Below are 16,017 nucleotides of genomic sequence, written 5' to 3'. Positions count from 1 at the left end.
AAGGAGAGCTTATTACTTGGGGATTACTTGGGGAAATGCTATTACTGTAGATATGCTAATGTGATTGTTGGTGATGTAGCACATAAAATTCACATGGAACTGGTGGTACTGAGCATGCATCAGTGCTGCCAGATGGGCTAGGTACAGCCTTAGTCACCAGGGAGGTCATTGTGAATTTACGGTTGTTGATGGTCAAGGGTAAGGTTAGTCTGTAAAGCTGGTTTAGATGTGGGGGTGAGTCTGGGATGCCAGATTTCACTGTTTAATCTTCTGAAGGTGTTGTGGGCTTAATTCAGTGAAACACCATATAGAAAAGTCACATAGAGCCTACCTGATGACCTCTGTGAAGAGCTAGTGATACAGTGGGTGTTTTTGGGTACTCAAGGGCTGGGTTCAATGAGTAACCGTAGTTGTTGAGGACAGCTGGCTGCTGATTGAATCATAAATGGCCACAGCAACCTTAGTGTTGAGGTGTAGGATTTAACAGGAATTTTGTGGCTGCAGGTAGGAAGAAAATGTGGTAGGCCTCTCTAATGGATTGGCATAGGATATTTTACATCTTCTCTTGTGTGAATGTAATAATTTCAATAAAACAATAAAATATTAACACTGCATGATTAAGTAACTCTTAAAAATATCATATACAATTATAAGCTTTTTTTCAAAATTAAATTAAATTGTTAAAACTAACATTTAATAAAAAATATCATTAAATTAGTGACATATTTATTGAATTATTCATATAATATTGTCACAAAAAACTTCCATACAATGTGTCATTAATAACTATTATAATATAAATAACATATAATATTATAATATAAATAATATAAAATAACTTTTAAAATATAAAAATAAGGCTTTGTTTCAAAATGTAACTCTTAAATGAAACAATTAATTATTTATCTTTTTAACTATTGTTTCTTTCTTACTTTAGTTATTTATATTATATGGTAAAAAAAATATGTTTGGACTTTTTAAGAATTCTGGCAACCCTTAAAGATATTATTTATAAATCACATACATGCTCTAAGCATGTCTAGTAGTTAATGAATGAATGAAATTTACACATACAGGTGCTGGTCATAAAATTAGAATATCATGAAAAAGTTGATTTATTTCAGTAATTCCATTCAAAAAGTGACACTTGTATATTATACTCATTCATTACACACAGACTGATATATCTCAAGTGTTTATTTCTTTTAATTTGATGATTATAATTGACAACTAATGAAAACCCCTAATTGAGTATCTCAGAAAATTAGAATATTGTGAAAAGGTTCAAAACTGAAGACACCTGGTGCCACACTCAAATCAGCTAATTAACTCAAAATACCTTTAAATGGTCTCTCAGTCTAGTTCTGTAGGCTACACAATCATGGGGAAGACTGCTGACTTGACAGTTGTCCAAAAGTCGACCATTGACACCTTACACAAGCAGGGCCTAACACTGTGACACAAAGACTGTGACTGAGCCAGTGCTTCAAGAACCACCATGCACAGACGTATGCAAGACATGGGTTTCAGTTGTCGCATCCCTTGTGTCAAGCCACTCTTGAACAAGAGACAGCATCAGAAGCATCTCGTCCAGGCTAAAGACAAAAAGGACTGGATTGCTGCTGAGTGGTCTAAAGTTATGCTCTCTGATGAAAGTTTGCATTTCCTTTGGAAATCAAGGTCCCAGATTCTGGAGGAAGAGAGGATAGGCACAGAATCCACGTTGTTTCAGGTCCCGTGTAAAGTTTCCACAGTCAGTGATGGTTTGGGGTGCCATGTCATCTGCTGGTGTTGGTCCACTGTGTATTCTGAGGTCAACGCAGCTGTCTACCAGGGAGTTTTAGAGCACTCCGTGCTTCCTGCTGCTGACCAACTTTATGGAGATGCAGATTTCATTTTCCAACAGGACTAGGCACCTGCACACAGTGCCAAAGCTACCAGTATCTGGTTTAAGGACCATGGTATCCCTGTCCTTAATTGGCCACCAAACTCGCCTGACCTTAACCCCATAGAAAATCTATGGAGTATTGTGAAGAGGAAGATGCAATACGCCAGACCCGTCAATGCAGAAGAGCTGAAGGCCACTATCAGAGCAACCTCGGCTCTCTTATAACACCTGAGCAGTGCCAAAGACTGATTGACTCCATGCTAATTTTGTATTGGTCTTAAGTAATATTCAAATTTTCTGAGATTTTGAATTTGGGGTTTTCATTAGTTGTCAGTTATAATCATCAAATTAAAAGAAATAAACACTTGAAATATATCAGTCTGTGTGTAATGAATGAGTATAATATATGTGACAATTTTTCTGACAGTGTATAGAGCAGGAATCAAGCAATATCCTCATGTTGGTTCATGCATTCGAACGTTTGTTTCTAAAAACTCCAGATGCTTTACTCTGCCATAAGCAGAGCGAGAGAGAGAGAGAGAGAGAGCGAGAGAAAGAGAGAGAGCGAGAGAGAGAGAGAGCCTAACATACTGGAGTGAGAGTTTGCTCTTTATTAGATCAATTCCGAGTATGCAAACAGACTAGAGAGCTAGCAAATTGTGAGGAAACATTCTTGGAATTTTATAAAATGTGTGTTTTTTTTTTTTTATTAAAACCTTTGCGTATAATTGAATGCATAACAAGCCCTGATCATTTATATCCCATCAAGTTGCATTGGAAGCTGCCATTAGATCATTTGATAACTGACCTAGGAGAGATGTGTGTAACTTTTAACACTTTTTTGCTGCCAGTCACCAGCAGTAATTGTATGCTGCCCACAGTATGCTGTTGGCTGGATATTTTTGGCTAGTGGACTGTTCTCAATCCAGCAGTGACACTGAGGGTTTCCAAAACTCCTGCAGCATACATATATATATATATATATATATATATATATATATATATATATATATGATCTTCTCCATTAAGTGTAAGTGAAGTTGAAATGAGCATATTTAGGTTGTACGTTTTTTTTTTTTTGTTTTTTTTAACTGCCAGACCCCAAATTGAGCAAGGCAAAATCTCAATAATTGCCTCTTTTTTTCTTGCAAACCTAATTATTTTCTATACTATTCTCTAGAGCTTTTCATATCTTACATGGTTAAATATTAATAATAATAAAAACATTTGTGTGTAATATTTTTTATAATTAAAATTAAGAATATGAAATATTTAATTTATGGAAATATTTATGCTTCTTATTACTTTGTGTGCAACATGTTAAATATTTTGATTAATATTAAAAATGTGTTAAATATCTGAGGACACATTTAATTTCTAGTTTGTCAGTGATTACTGGCTTTAATTAAGACATTGACACGCTTTTCATTTGTAGCACAGCATGTTAAATTTAGTCCTATATCTGGCATTATGTCCAGCTTAGTATACTGAAGCATGTTTACATCAGAGAAACTCTACATCAGTATAATTTAGGAAATCTGTCTATCAAATCAAATCAAATCAAATTTATTTATATAGCGCTTTTCACAACTGATGTTGTCACAAAGCAGCTTCACAGAATTCCAGTAAGACAAGATTTGACATGAAATGTAAAGACAAATGTAAAACCGTCTATGATTTTTGATTAATTTAATACTTTTTTATTCAACAGGGAAATTTAGAGGCCTATATTCACTTCAAGTGTTTTCTTTTTCTTTTTACAGTTGTTATGATCTGAAGGATAAAAGTAGAAGAGTCCACTTAAGATGACACGGACTTATCCTCCTGACATCATTGTATCAGCCCTTTATCAAGACATAACAACTGACCCAAATTGTGGTCTCTCAAAGTATTCTCAGTCCACTAAAGAATGTGATTTACAAATGGTTGGAACACAAAATCAAAACTTTAAAACCATTAACAAAAGACACTGCCGTAGCTTTGACTTTATTGAGTCACTGGATGACCCAAATACCTTTTCTTTGTCCATGGAGTATCCTGACAAAATTGAGGGGCATGCAGTAAACAAAGATATTATATGGAATGGCATTGGGCAGCAGGACCATCTTCGTTTTTCCTCTCCTGATCTATTTGACACAAAACTCTCTCAACAGCAAACCAACAATGCTAAAACCAACGAATCAGAAAGAGGCAAAACAAGGTCAAAAAGTGTGCCCAAAATTCGAGCCACCCTTAAACCCATACCTACAGGCTCACAACCTTCAGCAAGGAAAAGCAAGTCTCCTGTGTACCACAAGCAAAAGACTGATGGGGTGACTCAAAGCAGAGAGACAAATCGCACTCTGATTAATGAGGTGCATCCTATTAAGCTGCAGCCTAATGCACCTCTTTGTGTATCTGATTGCTTTGATGTGAAAAGAGAGGACAAGCTAGCCAGCTCACCTCATGTTAGATACAGAGTTGATATCAAACCAGATGCAGCAGTTCTACAGCACACTATGAGAAAACTCTCCCCTGCCAGAAATGACATGCCCTGGCAGCGGTATTCCACATCAAGCTTCAGGAGTATGTCTATGCCACGCCAAATGCCCACTTCAAGAACACCTACTCCCAGTGAATGTTACAGCATGGACTGCAGGCAACCTTATAATCCGAACTGTATGTCCAGTGGCTACACTCAGCCTGCACATTTTTCTTTAGGCAGAAATTCTCCCAGAAACCCAAGGGAATACAGAAATCTTTCTAACCCGAACATTCCAACAAAATTTTTCTTCACAGAAGGTCCTACCAAATATCCAGTCCAGCCACCAGGTAGAGCCTATTTTCAGGAGGACCAGTGCAGTATTAACAGTAGTAACTATCAAAACTCTTTACTTAGTGGGCAGTACATGAATGAGCCAAGGTCCCCATGGGTTTATACAATGCCTGTACGTTCATGCTATGCTGACTCTCGCAGAGAATCAATGGATGCATACTTCAACAGACCATACTCACTGAGTGAACCTGGATCACACTTTATGACTACACCACATGGAAGAGCATACAGTAGAGAAAGTGCAAGAACATATGCTTTTCGCTCTGACCATCCATCTTGCCATTTCCCAACAGAATACCACTTTCCAGTAAATACAGAAAGGCATCAAGTTCCATATATGTCTCATGTGTTTCCAGATGATTGGTACCGTTCAAGCATAGCCACATATTCCAGTGAATGCCCATCTTCACATATGACAACTCAGAAAGTGCCTGCAATGAATCGGTGGGATGCCAAATGCTTAAATGATCATCAATTAGGAGAAGAGGTCAGGAATTATTCAAAGTCCTGGGAGAACATTCTTGTTCCACACATGGAGGAGTACATTGTTCCACGTGGCAGGAGTTATGAAAATATATATCAAAGAAAAGAAAATGTTTCTCCTGACAACAGACAAAAACCAGTAATAATTACACTCTCAAGTTCACCAAGACGGTATGCTGCTTTGTCCCTCTCTGAAAATTCTCTGGAGAAATGTGCTAATGACAAAAAATCTGGCATGGGATATCAGTGGTTTGTTACACCAGAGATTACCATAACTGACAATGATATTTGTACTAGCAGCAGAAAAAGAGATGGGGCATCAGTAAGCTGGGATATGACAAATGGTAGACAAGCTCAAAATCAGAAACCTCAAAATTGTGTGAGAGCCTCAGATCCATGTGAACCTTCAGAGAAGAAACACAATAACAATTCCTTGCAGCAGAGCCTTGAGCAACTTGATGAGTTGTTATCTGACTTGGTCATTGATTACAAATCTCAAAACAGTAGGCAGCCCAAAGAGGACTTGATAGACCAGCTCAAACACATGATTAATGATGACCAGTTGAAGAGAGAGAAAGTAGCCAAACAAGAAGATTCTGGACTTCTAAACACGCAGACAAATTCTTCAAAGACCAGCCCAGATACCTTTCAAGATCCTGACAGTGGATGTGAGGGGTTTCACAGGAGTGCTGAGGACATCTCTGTGAACCAAAGTGCAGATGAAGATGATTCTGTAGTGTGCTCCAATAGCAAATGCCAGCAAAGGGAAACTCTGTTTAATGCTGTTTTGTATTTCAAGTCTTGCCATAGTTGTTACACATATTATTGCTCCAGAAACTGCAGACGAGAGGACTGGGACACCCACAAAGAAAACTGTATGTACGGGCGCATGAATAGTATTTGTAGGCGTATCCTGAAGCACTGCAGAGAACAGTCTGATATTCATAAATCTTTTTCGCGTATAGCTAAAGTGGGCTACCTGTCCCGAGGCAAAGGAGTCCTTTTCGTAGGTTTCCAAAACCCTGGTTCTGCAAATAATTTTCTCCAAGCTGGACTTGAGAGCATTGCTTTTTCTCCTACATATTTATCCCTCAAAGAACTGGACAGCTTCAAAGACAGCCTTGGGGAATACTACAAAGAACTCCATGATGCAGGCAAGGAGTATGATCCCAGTGAATGTTTCCTTTTGAATGTATCGATTGGTATTGGTGACTTAGTGCTTAATAGACCTTCACCCAGGTCACAAGCAGCAGCAGTTCGCAAATTTGCCAAGTTGTCTTTATCCTCCTCAAGCCCAGATAAAAAGCTTTTAAAGAAAGAGAATGACATGGAGACACTAATTCTCACCCCTCCACCCGGGACATGCGATATTGACACAGAGGGACAAGATGGCAGGAAAGCACGAGAGATCTGTTTCATAAATATCCAAAAAGAACTCAGAACAAGAGGAGTCTTCCTTCGCCATGAATTTCCAGAAATATACAACCAACTCTGTGAGTTTGTAGAAAACAACAAGAGGTTCACTCCCACCACTATCTATCCCATAGATAAGAGAACAGGGAAACAATTCATGTGTATGATCATGGCAGCTTCAGAGCCAAGAAAACTAGATTGGATTGGGGCACCACACCTACTAGATGACATTATATAAGCCTCAATGCATTGGTATCCAGTGGATTCAAATGCCTTTATCTTTATGGAGCATTATTTGTGTAAAATACGAATATATGAAAGTTTGTACATATGTATTTTACTACTGTAAATGCAATTGTAAATATCTGCTCGCCTGGCCAGTATAAAATGTATGACAAATTGCCTGTGGGATTCAGTTTGCAGAAAGGTAAAAAGCTGATATGAGCACATTTTGTTTATTGATACATAAGTACATTATTTATCTAGAGATTTACAGTAATTAAAGGTAATGTGCGGTGCTGCAAATGCAGAACCCACCGCAATACCAATTTATTTATTTTTTTGGCATTTTCAAATTTTAAGCAAGGCTGGCATATTTTTTACAAATTTATTACAAAGCAATACTATGTAGCTGTTACTAAAATAAAAGGCTTAGGGTATATAATTTTCAAAAATATTTTAGAATGCTGGTTGTGTTAAATATGACAATGTTAAAGTATCCCAGCAGTGTTCTGTATGATTGAAGTTAGAGCTCTATGTAAGCCAGTTCTACCAGGTTAACTTATTAAGTGCAAGCAATATTTAAAAAGAAAGACTAATTCCAAATCTGTGGCTACAAAGCTGGAAGTGCATAATGCTATACAATGCCAGATTTGTCTGTCATAGCACAAGTTGCCAAAGAGCACTTTTTCACTGCTAAAGAATCCAGTGACTGTGTGGTTCACATGATTCCAAATTTACACACTGGGTATTTTAGGACTTGTAGGACAAGGCAGTTCTAGCAAGACAGATTTGTGTTGAAAAAGTCATGTAAAAAATTCCTTAAGCTTTTAATTTAGGCACAGTGTACTAGGAGTATTTGATTATTGCATGGATATATGCTTGATTTTATGCAGGTGTTAACAGTACCATGTATTTTGCATTGACCCTTTCATTTAAGGGGATTAATGGTCCCAAACCATGCCAGCAAATGCCCTCAAAGCATAAGGAAACCTCTTGCCCCATTTTAGGGGTCAAGAAGACAGGCCTGTACTGTACATGCACTTAATCAGTTGTGTAGGACATGATAAAAAAGATATAAAAACATCACTTTTTCCACACCTCTGTAGGACAGCACCTAGATTTTGTACATTCATGTTTGTTTATGTACTGCATGAACATTATCAGTTACTTGTGAATAGGCTGTTAATCTATTTCCAGCATTTTAATTTATAACCATGATGGTAACTGGATGTTTGGTTTGGTTCCACTATGAATTAAATATGATTTATTCATAGGTCTAAATGCAGATATCACTCTAGTCTCTGTTTCTAATGAAACACTCAGTTGAGCAACTTTGTAACTATACCATGTTCTGTGCCTCAGTAATCAACCTTTTTTTCAACTGCACTTATATTTTTTCAACTTGCCATTTTGACATAAAACTGGGTTAAGATGTTAAATTCTCCAATGCATCTTGCAATATATCCCAAACAATGTAGTATTACATTGAACAAAATTAGTATTGGCACGTGTTCTTCTAATTGGCTACCAGTTTTAAAAAGCTTTTATGTTTATTTTTTATTTATAGCATTTGTTCTATAACAAATATTTTGATGTATTATTTCTATTGGCCAAGTCAACTTAGTTACAAGAGAAATAGTAAGGTAAGTGAAAGTCATTAGGACTAAAGAATAACCATTTTATTATTGTGGACATCAGATATTAAGACTTAAATACAACACAACTATTGCAATCATATATGAGTTAATCTCACAGATCCGCTAATGTTAATTTGAACATTGATTTTTGTATATATTCTTTTTAATATACATATTACATGTTAATCCTCAATAGCAAGTGATTCAAATTTATTTGTAAGACACTATTTTTTTTAAAATATAGTTGGCTTTAACTATTAAAAGCAGATAATATATGGTTATTGTATGTAAAGGTAATGCTCTTAAAATGTGATAAGGTATATATTTGTGATGAAAATGATTTTTTGTATTTTACTTCATGTGAAATGACTAGCATACAATAATAACTTTACATTATTATTTGAAAAAATCAATATATGTGGGCAGAAACTCACTACAAGGAACGTGTACCTGTATTCAGTTATTTTCAACATTTGTTTATTTATTATATAATTATAATCTTGTGGGGATATTGTCATATTGTTAAGCCAATTGAATTTATGTCGTTAAATGCAGTTTGTTCATTATGCTTCATATATTAATATTTCTTATTCTGTTCCATTTTAATTATACAACACATGCAAAACCACTGTTCACCCATTAATGTAAATTTAAAAGGAGATAAACAGTTTCCACTGGCTTTTCTACCTGTAAATGCAAGCGATATTTGGGAGTGGGGGGTTACAATACAGTACATAATTAATGACAATTAAAAAGTAATCCTTACACTAAAATCCATTCCAGAAAAGTTTGAAATTTTTATAAAATTATTTAAAACTGTATCTATTTAACTGATTAAAGTAAAAATAATTTTTTCCAATGTCTTGGCTGGCCAACTTAAGTATATAGCTTTTATAACATTCAATATTTATACCATTTTCAAATTAGCACATGATTTGAAATTGCAAAAATCTTTCATCATCTAACAATACATATTCATATTAAAAAGAGAATCTGGAGACATTAAAGTCTGTTAAAGGCAAATCTGGAAAAAACTGTTGAACTGAATGTCCAAATACTTTGAGTCCTCAGGATGGCATCGCATTAGAAACCATCATGTCGCAGGGAAAAATATAAATACTTGGGCTTGGAAGAATTAAAGAGAACCATTGTCACTTATTACACAAGGAGAAAGACAAAAACCGAAAAGCAGTTCTTTGTGACTAAGCTCATATAATGTTTAACCAGACATTCTGTGGTCAGACAAGTCCACATTTCAGCTATGCACCTAACCAATATGTGCAGAAGCCAACATCTGTATATTGCATATGTGTGAAGATATCTTTAATCTTACATATATTTGGATTTTAGAGAGACATGCCCTATTTGGATGGGATTAGTTTTACCTGTGGATGTGGGGGTAAAATAATTATTCCCTGAGTATCTCAGAGGTTTTAATCCCATCCAAATAGACAATTTCAGTCATTTTTCCAGAGTGTGCGCTCCTGTTTCAGGAAAGATTCCTGAACCTTATACCTACTGTAAAATGAGCAATAAAAATAAAACCAGGTTATATTAATCCTCTCTGAATTGAAACGTGGAACTGAACATAGGAACTGAAGGAGGTGTTTAGTGATTAAATATATGGTTTAAGTAAAATCTCAGCGGCTGAACGACACACCATGCTCAAATTCACAAAACAACCTGTAGGTATTTTTATATCTCTTTACATAGCACTGATGTCTTATGGAAAATTACATTACCACAGCTCCCCATGTAAAACTAATCCCATCCGAATTGAGCTATAGGCTCTCATTAATGTAATGTATTTTCATGGGAAATCCATGGTTATTTCAACAACACAAAAAAGCTTAATTATGCATGTGCTTCAACAGTGTTTTTACACAGGTCATGGAGGCACCCTGCCCTGCAAAATGTAGATGTTTTGCTGCTTTAACACACCTACTGCAACTCTGCAAATACTTGTTCATAAACTTATTAGTTAAATCAGATATGTTGGGAAAAGAGAAAGCAAAAAAACAAAAAACAAACAAACAAAAAAAAAAAACATGCAGGTCAACATGTCACCAGGGCTAGAGTTGATGAACACTGTGCTACAATAGCATGGCATCTAAGACATAGAATGTGTCTGCTTGACTGGGTATTTTCAGCGCAGATCGGTGGCAGTGAAATGAAGCAACCCAAGGCCTGTGAGCTTCCACAGTATTGTATTTAGCAAGGATGGCCATAATTCCACTGGCAAATGTTCAACAATTTTTATCCTCATCTTCATTGGAATGTGTTACAGGCATCAAATAAAAATTTTGTTTATATTTTTAAAAAATAATCAAGTTGGTAATTGACAACACTGGAAATCTTGTAATTGTATTTTTGTCTTTTAAATAAAATTTGAAAAGAATTAATCCAACTGGCGTTCAAATGCACATATCCTTTTAAAATGGAAGGTGTTCTGCAATGGTTTTATGTTGGTGCTTTCAAACATTACCAGAAGCATCAGGACTATGCGTAAAAATATATAGCCACCAGTGTATTGAATCTACAGATAGTTAGGGTCTCAGTGGGTCAGTACCACTTGAAGTAAGGCATCAACACAACCTGAACAGGGAGCCAGTCAATCACTAGGCTTATCAAACACATCCAGACAATCACACATTCACAACTATGGACACTGGTGCAAACATATTAGCTCAGCCTTTTTACATATAAGGTCATCTTTTGAAATCTGAACAAATGACCGATCTACCAGCATAAATGCCAGATTTAGGCTACTTAAAATAACAGCTGCATATTTCCCCATAGTTACCAGAGGACAGAGTTTCAATGGCCCCCATGCTTCTCTCGTAGAGAGAACTGCAAGTGAGCAGTTCTAGACCAGTCTCATCAGTAAGTTGATGGAATGAAGGTAAGACGAGAGATGAACATGGGCAAAGAAGCACAGATGAACAATGACCCTGAGTACATTTAGAGCAATATTAAGAATTTATAGGCATTCAGCTTGGAAGTGCAAACACACATATATTTCAATGTAAACTGCTCACTGGATTTTTACCAAACATAGTGTTAGCAGAACCCTAAGGTACTGATCTTTAATAATTATCAATAAAATTTCATCACTGTGTGGCTTCCAAGCCCATCCCAGTAATGGTATTAAACAAAGCACACAAATATAGTGACTCAGGAACGCTTTTCCCAAATGTTACAAAAATTCATCAGATGACATGATTAAGTTGTGATGAACTTCATACCTAGGTGTGGCTATAATACACAAAAACTCATGCAACAGTTTATTAACCAATTGTAGCGCCCATTACAGATGGATTTTGTTCATATTTGACATGCATCATCAGGGTATGTATATTTATCTACCAAGGTTGGTTTCAATTGGGCTTAATTTGTTTGAGTTACAGCTGAAAGAATGTTTAAAGCTCTGCCCATTTGGATTCATTGACAGGTTGCAATGACACCATGTCCAAAATTCATGCTTTTTTAAAATAATTATTTACCTCCAAACTCTGGAGATTGCAAAATAACCAATTATATGTCGATTGATTGAAAATCCACAGACTACTTCAAAGATTTATTTTCAGATAACTGACCAATGAGAAAAAACATATGCTTTTTGCCAACACATGCAATTGCAATGTTGTGAGACATGCAGTGTATATTATAATCCAAATTCCATCTCAATATGTTTAATTTTCAATGAGATATTTTGTATTTTTATGTTAAAAATCTGAATTTTGATCCCTAGTGGCTATTGATACAAATTTTTTTAGGTACATAGGAAGTGCCTCCATGGACATACCATTTAAAGTTCTTGACAGTTGGCCAACATTAAGCCTGTCAAACAGCTGCTGAAATCTGACTTGCCAATGAGGTTAACAATTTCAATTTCATAACAATTCATAATTTCTCACTTACAGCATCACCCACAAAAGCAGAATGCAAGATGACAGCTTTATCTGGCATTCAGATGCTGAGAAACAGCTACCTAACTATTACAGTGCCCCACCTGACTTTGTGCACCATCTTTGACATGCTACCTCAGAATCTCAACAGTAATAAATCTCTGTGGTGTCATTCAATTTGAGTAAAATATGCAAATCACAGGAGAGGATAATTTGCATATGGTCAATATGTTAAAATATTTTTTTAAAATATGAATAATTATTCACCAATCTTGAGTCAAAATCCAGGTACTAGTTCACAAAAGTAGGTTTTGCATTTAGTGAAAATTAGCTAATTTGAAATTAGATGGACATATATGGTCCGGGTGGCAAAAATCAGGGAAAATTAGAATTTTTTCTCTAGCTACCAGCGTTTAGTGTCACGATTTTGGTGTCTGTAGCTGTTACAGTTTTTCGTGCAGATTTATTTGTTCAGGAGAAAAATAATAATAACTAGGTCTTAGACTTTGGGCTATGCAATTCGTTTTAAGGCAGAAAAAAGCGGCAGAATAAAAACAAGAATGAGTAAAATAAATCCTAACAAAAACAATAGGGTTTCATTACACTATTTAAAATTTGGGATCAATAAGTAGTCATTCATCATTTCAGAGTTGCAGTGATTGAAGTAATCCCGTCAAAATGTATTTCATTTTATGTTAAACTTATAAAATAACCTCAAAAAATGAGGACAACTTTGATGTTCTTCTTCACCATCAGCAGGAATCAATCCTACGCTGTCCAGTTTTAAGTTCAATCACCGTCTGTTTGCTCCACTTGTGGCACATGGTTGATGACTTTTTTATTGCACTCTTTTACTGTTGGGATCAATAAGGAGCATGAAACACACCAAATGAAACAGACACAGGTTTTAAATCCCCGACACTCTGCATTCAAAGTCAAGCACTAAAAGCTTGTACCACTTCTGGCACAGCTGTTCTCAATCTTTGAAACTGAATATCAGTAAGGAATCAAGCACAAATGTAATCATTGTTTAAGATTTTTCAATTATTTTTAAAACTTGTAGAAGCCACAAGGGTGGAGTAACATGGATTTGACACCATGAGTCAAAAATGTGCAAAACTTGACTGAATAAAATGCAGTTAGAATTTTCAGCTTAGGTGCCATCATTAAAAAGATATAGACAAAAACGCAAAATTTAGCTATATAGCGCCACTCAGGCTGATTTGGGTCATTTCACTTGCCTGAGTAGTAGGTAACCAACTGCACCTACCCTCCTGGTGGCCAATCTTCACTAATTGCACATTGCACCAGTAAGAGAATTAACTGTGGACGCAAGAGGAAGCTGTCTGAAAGGGATGTTCGGGTGCTAACCAGGATTGTATTCAAAAAACGTAAAACCATGGCTGCCCAAATCACAGCAGAATTAAATGTGCACCTCAACTCTCCTGTTTCCACCAGAACTGTCCGTCGGGAGCTCCACAGGGTCAATATACACGGCCGGGCTGCTATAGCCATACCTTTGATCACTCATGCCAATGCCAAACGTCGGTTTCAATGGTGCAAGGAGCGCACATCTTGGGCTGTGGACAATGTGCAACATGTATTGTTCTCTGATGAGTGCACATTTACTTTTTCCCCACATCCGGGAGAGTAATGGTGTGGAGAAGCCCCAAAGAAGTGTACCACCCAGATTATTGCATGCACAGAGTGAAGCATGGGGGTGGATCAGTGATGGTTTGGGCTGCCATATCATGGTATTCCCTTGGCCCAATATTTATGCTAGATGGGTTTGTCACTGCCAAGGACTACCGAAACATTCTGGAGGACCATGTGCATCCAATGGTTCAAACATTGTATCCTGAAGGTGGTGCCGTGTATCAGGATGACAATGCACCAATACACATGCAAGGCTGGTGAAAGATTGGTTTGATGAACATGAAAGTGAACATCTCCCATGGCCTGCACAGTCACCAGATCTAAATATTTGGGGTGTTTTGGAGGAGCGAGTCAGGAAAAGTATTCCTCCACCAGCATCACATAGTGACCTGGCCACTATCCTGCAAGAAGAATGACTTAAAATCCCTCTGACCACTGTGCAGGACTTGTATATGTCATTCCTAGGACGAATTGACGCTGTATTGGCCGCAAAAGGGGCCCTACACCATACTAATAAATTATTGTGGTCTAAAACCAGGTGTTTCAGTTTCATTTTCCAACCCCTGTATATATATATATATATATTAGGTGCTTGAACCCTAAATATAGCCGCAACCGGCGATTTACAGGTTCCCTGCATTCTATGTGTAAATTTTGCTTACATTTGCAAGTACGTGGTCTTATTCGCATTTGCAAAATTATTGTGTATTTTTGTATATTCAGCATTTCTGAGTGTGATCTCTCTGTGGGCTTCTCAGTCTGTGTGTGGGGAGATGCAATGAGAATGGAGGAGAAGGGATCTGTGGTGAGTGCGGGCTCTCTTGGCATCTGATATTCATTGTGGTGAAGCAGCATAGTGGAGAGTACATATTTGCTAGTATGTAGCCTTACATGTCTTTGCATTGTTGTTGGATTGTGTGTGTGTGTGTACCATACTTTGATAACCAGCTCCTTGTTTCTACAATCACTTTCTATTCTCTAATTTATACAGACAATAGAGGAGCACTTAGTAGTTTTATAATTAAAGAATACAGACCATTTGTTGCTCTATTACTTTATTTCCCCCCTTTCATGCTGTTCTTCAATGGTCAGGACCTCTACTGGACCTCCATTTAGCTGATATGATTTGGGTGTTGGATCATTCTCAGTGCAGCACTGCCATCTGATGCTGGTGTTTGTTGTGTGTGTTGTGCTGGTACAAGTGAATCAGACACATCAGCGCCGCGGAGTTTTAAATTACGGTGTCCATTCACTGTCCAATTTGCTAAACACACACCTCATTGGTCCACCTTGTAAATGTAGCAGTTCATCTGATGCTGTACAGTGTGTGTTGGTCAGAGACCCACAGCAGAGATGGATTCTGACCAGCTCAGTACCAGCTCACACCTGGCCGTAGAGAAGGGCAGGTATAAACAGTCCTGAGATGCACTTCCTCCTTCACTGTCAAAAATTTTGAAAAACTATAGAGCACTTTCCAGCAGGTTTAAACAGCTGATCCTAAATTATCACAGACTCACAGACCTGGAGAAATTAGAGATAATCCTGGAAGAGGGGTACACAGCCCCCCTCCTAACTGGACAGTGGGAATCAGCCTGTCATCGCCTGAGAGACAGTGTGTAAGACCCACCTCACTGTACCCCACCCTTCCCTACTTAAAACATTCATTCATTCATTATCTGTAACCGCTTATCCATTTCAGGGTCGTGGTGGGTCCAGAGCCTACCCGGAATCATTGGGTGCAAGGCGAGAATACACCCTGGAGGGGGCACCAGTCATTCACAGGGCAACACACCCACTCACACATTTGGAGACTTTTGAGTCGTCAATCCACCTACCAGCGTGTGTTTTTGGACTGTGCGAGGAAACCAGAGCACCCGGAGAAAACCCATGCGGACACAGGAAGAACACACCAAATTCCTCACACACAGTTACCCCGAACGGGACTAGATCCCACAACCTGGAGCTGTGTGACTGGGACGCTACCTGCTGCGCCAC

The 16,017-nt window shown here is 37.3% G+C and overlaps 1 protein-coding gene across 2 annotated transcripts in view; it reads left to right on the top strand.

The window, feature by feature from the left end:
* Positions 1 to 16,017, top strand: part of unm_hu7912 (un-named hu7912) — a 32,789-nt gene extending 16,772 nt beyond the window's left edge. Inside the window, exon 2 of one of the 2 annotated variants that reach the window (XR_010795396.1) lies at positions 15,722 to 16,017. Coding sequence is in view for 1 of the 2 variants with exons in the window: in XM_066644920.1 (XP_066501017.1) it covers positions 3,694 to 6,837 (3,144 nt within the window). In the remaining variant the exon portion in view is untranslated. Of the gene's footprint in view, positions 1 to 3,651; positions 8,144 to 15,721 lie in introns of those variants that run through there. The other variant, XM_066644920.1, reaches the window with a different exon arrangement.

The sequence above is a fragment of the Hoplias malabaricus genome, chromosome 14 (genome assembly GCF_029633855.1).
Source record: "Hoplias malabaricus isolate fHopMal1 chromosome 14, fHopMal1.hap1, whole genome shotgun sequence".
NCBI lineage: Eukaryota > Metazoa > Chordata > Actinopteri > Characiformes > Erythrinidae > Hoplias > Hoplias malabaricus.
The sequence above is the reverse complement of the archived record's forward strand: the minus strand, read 5'-3'. Positions and strand labels throughout refer to the sequence as shown.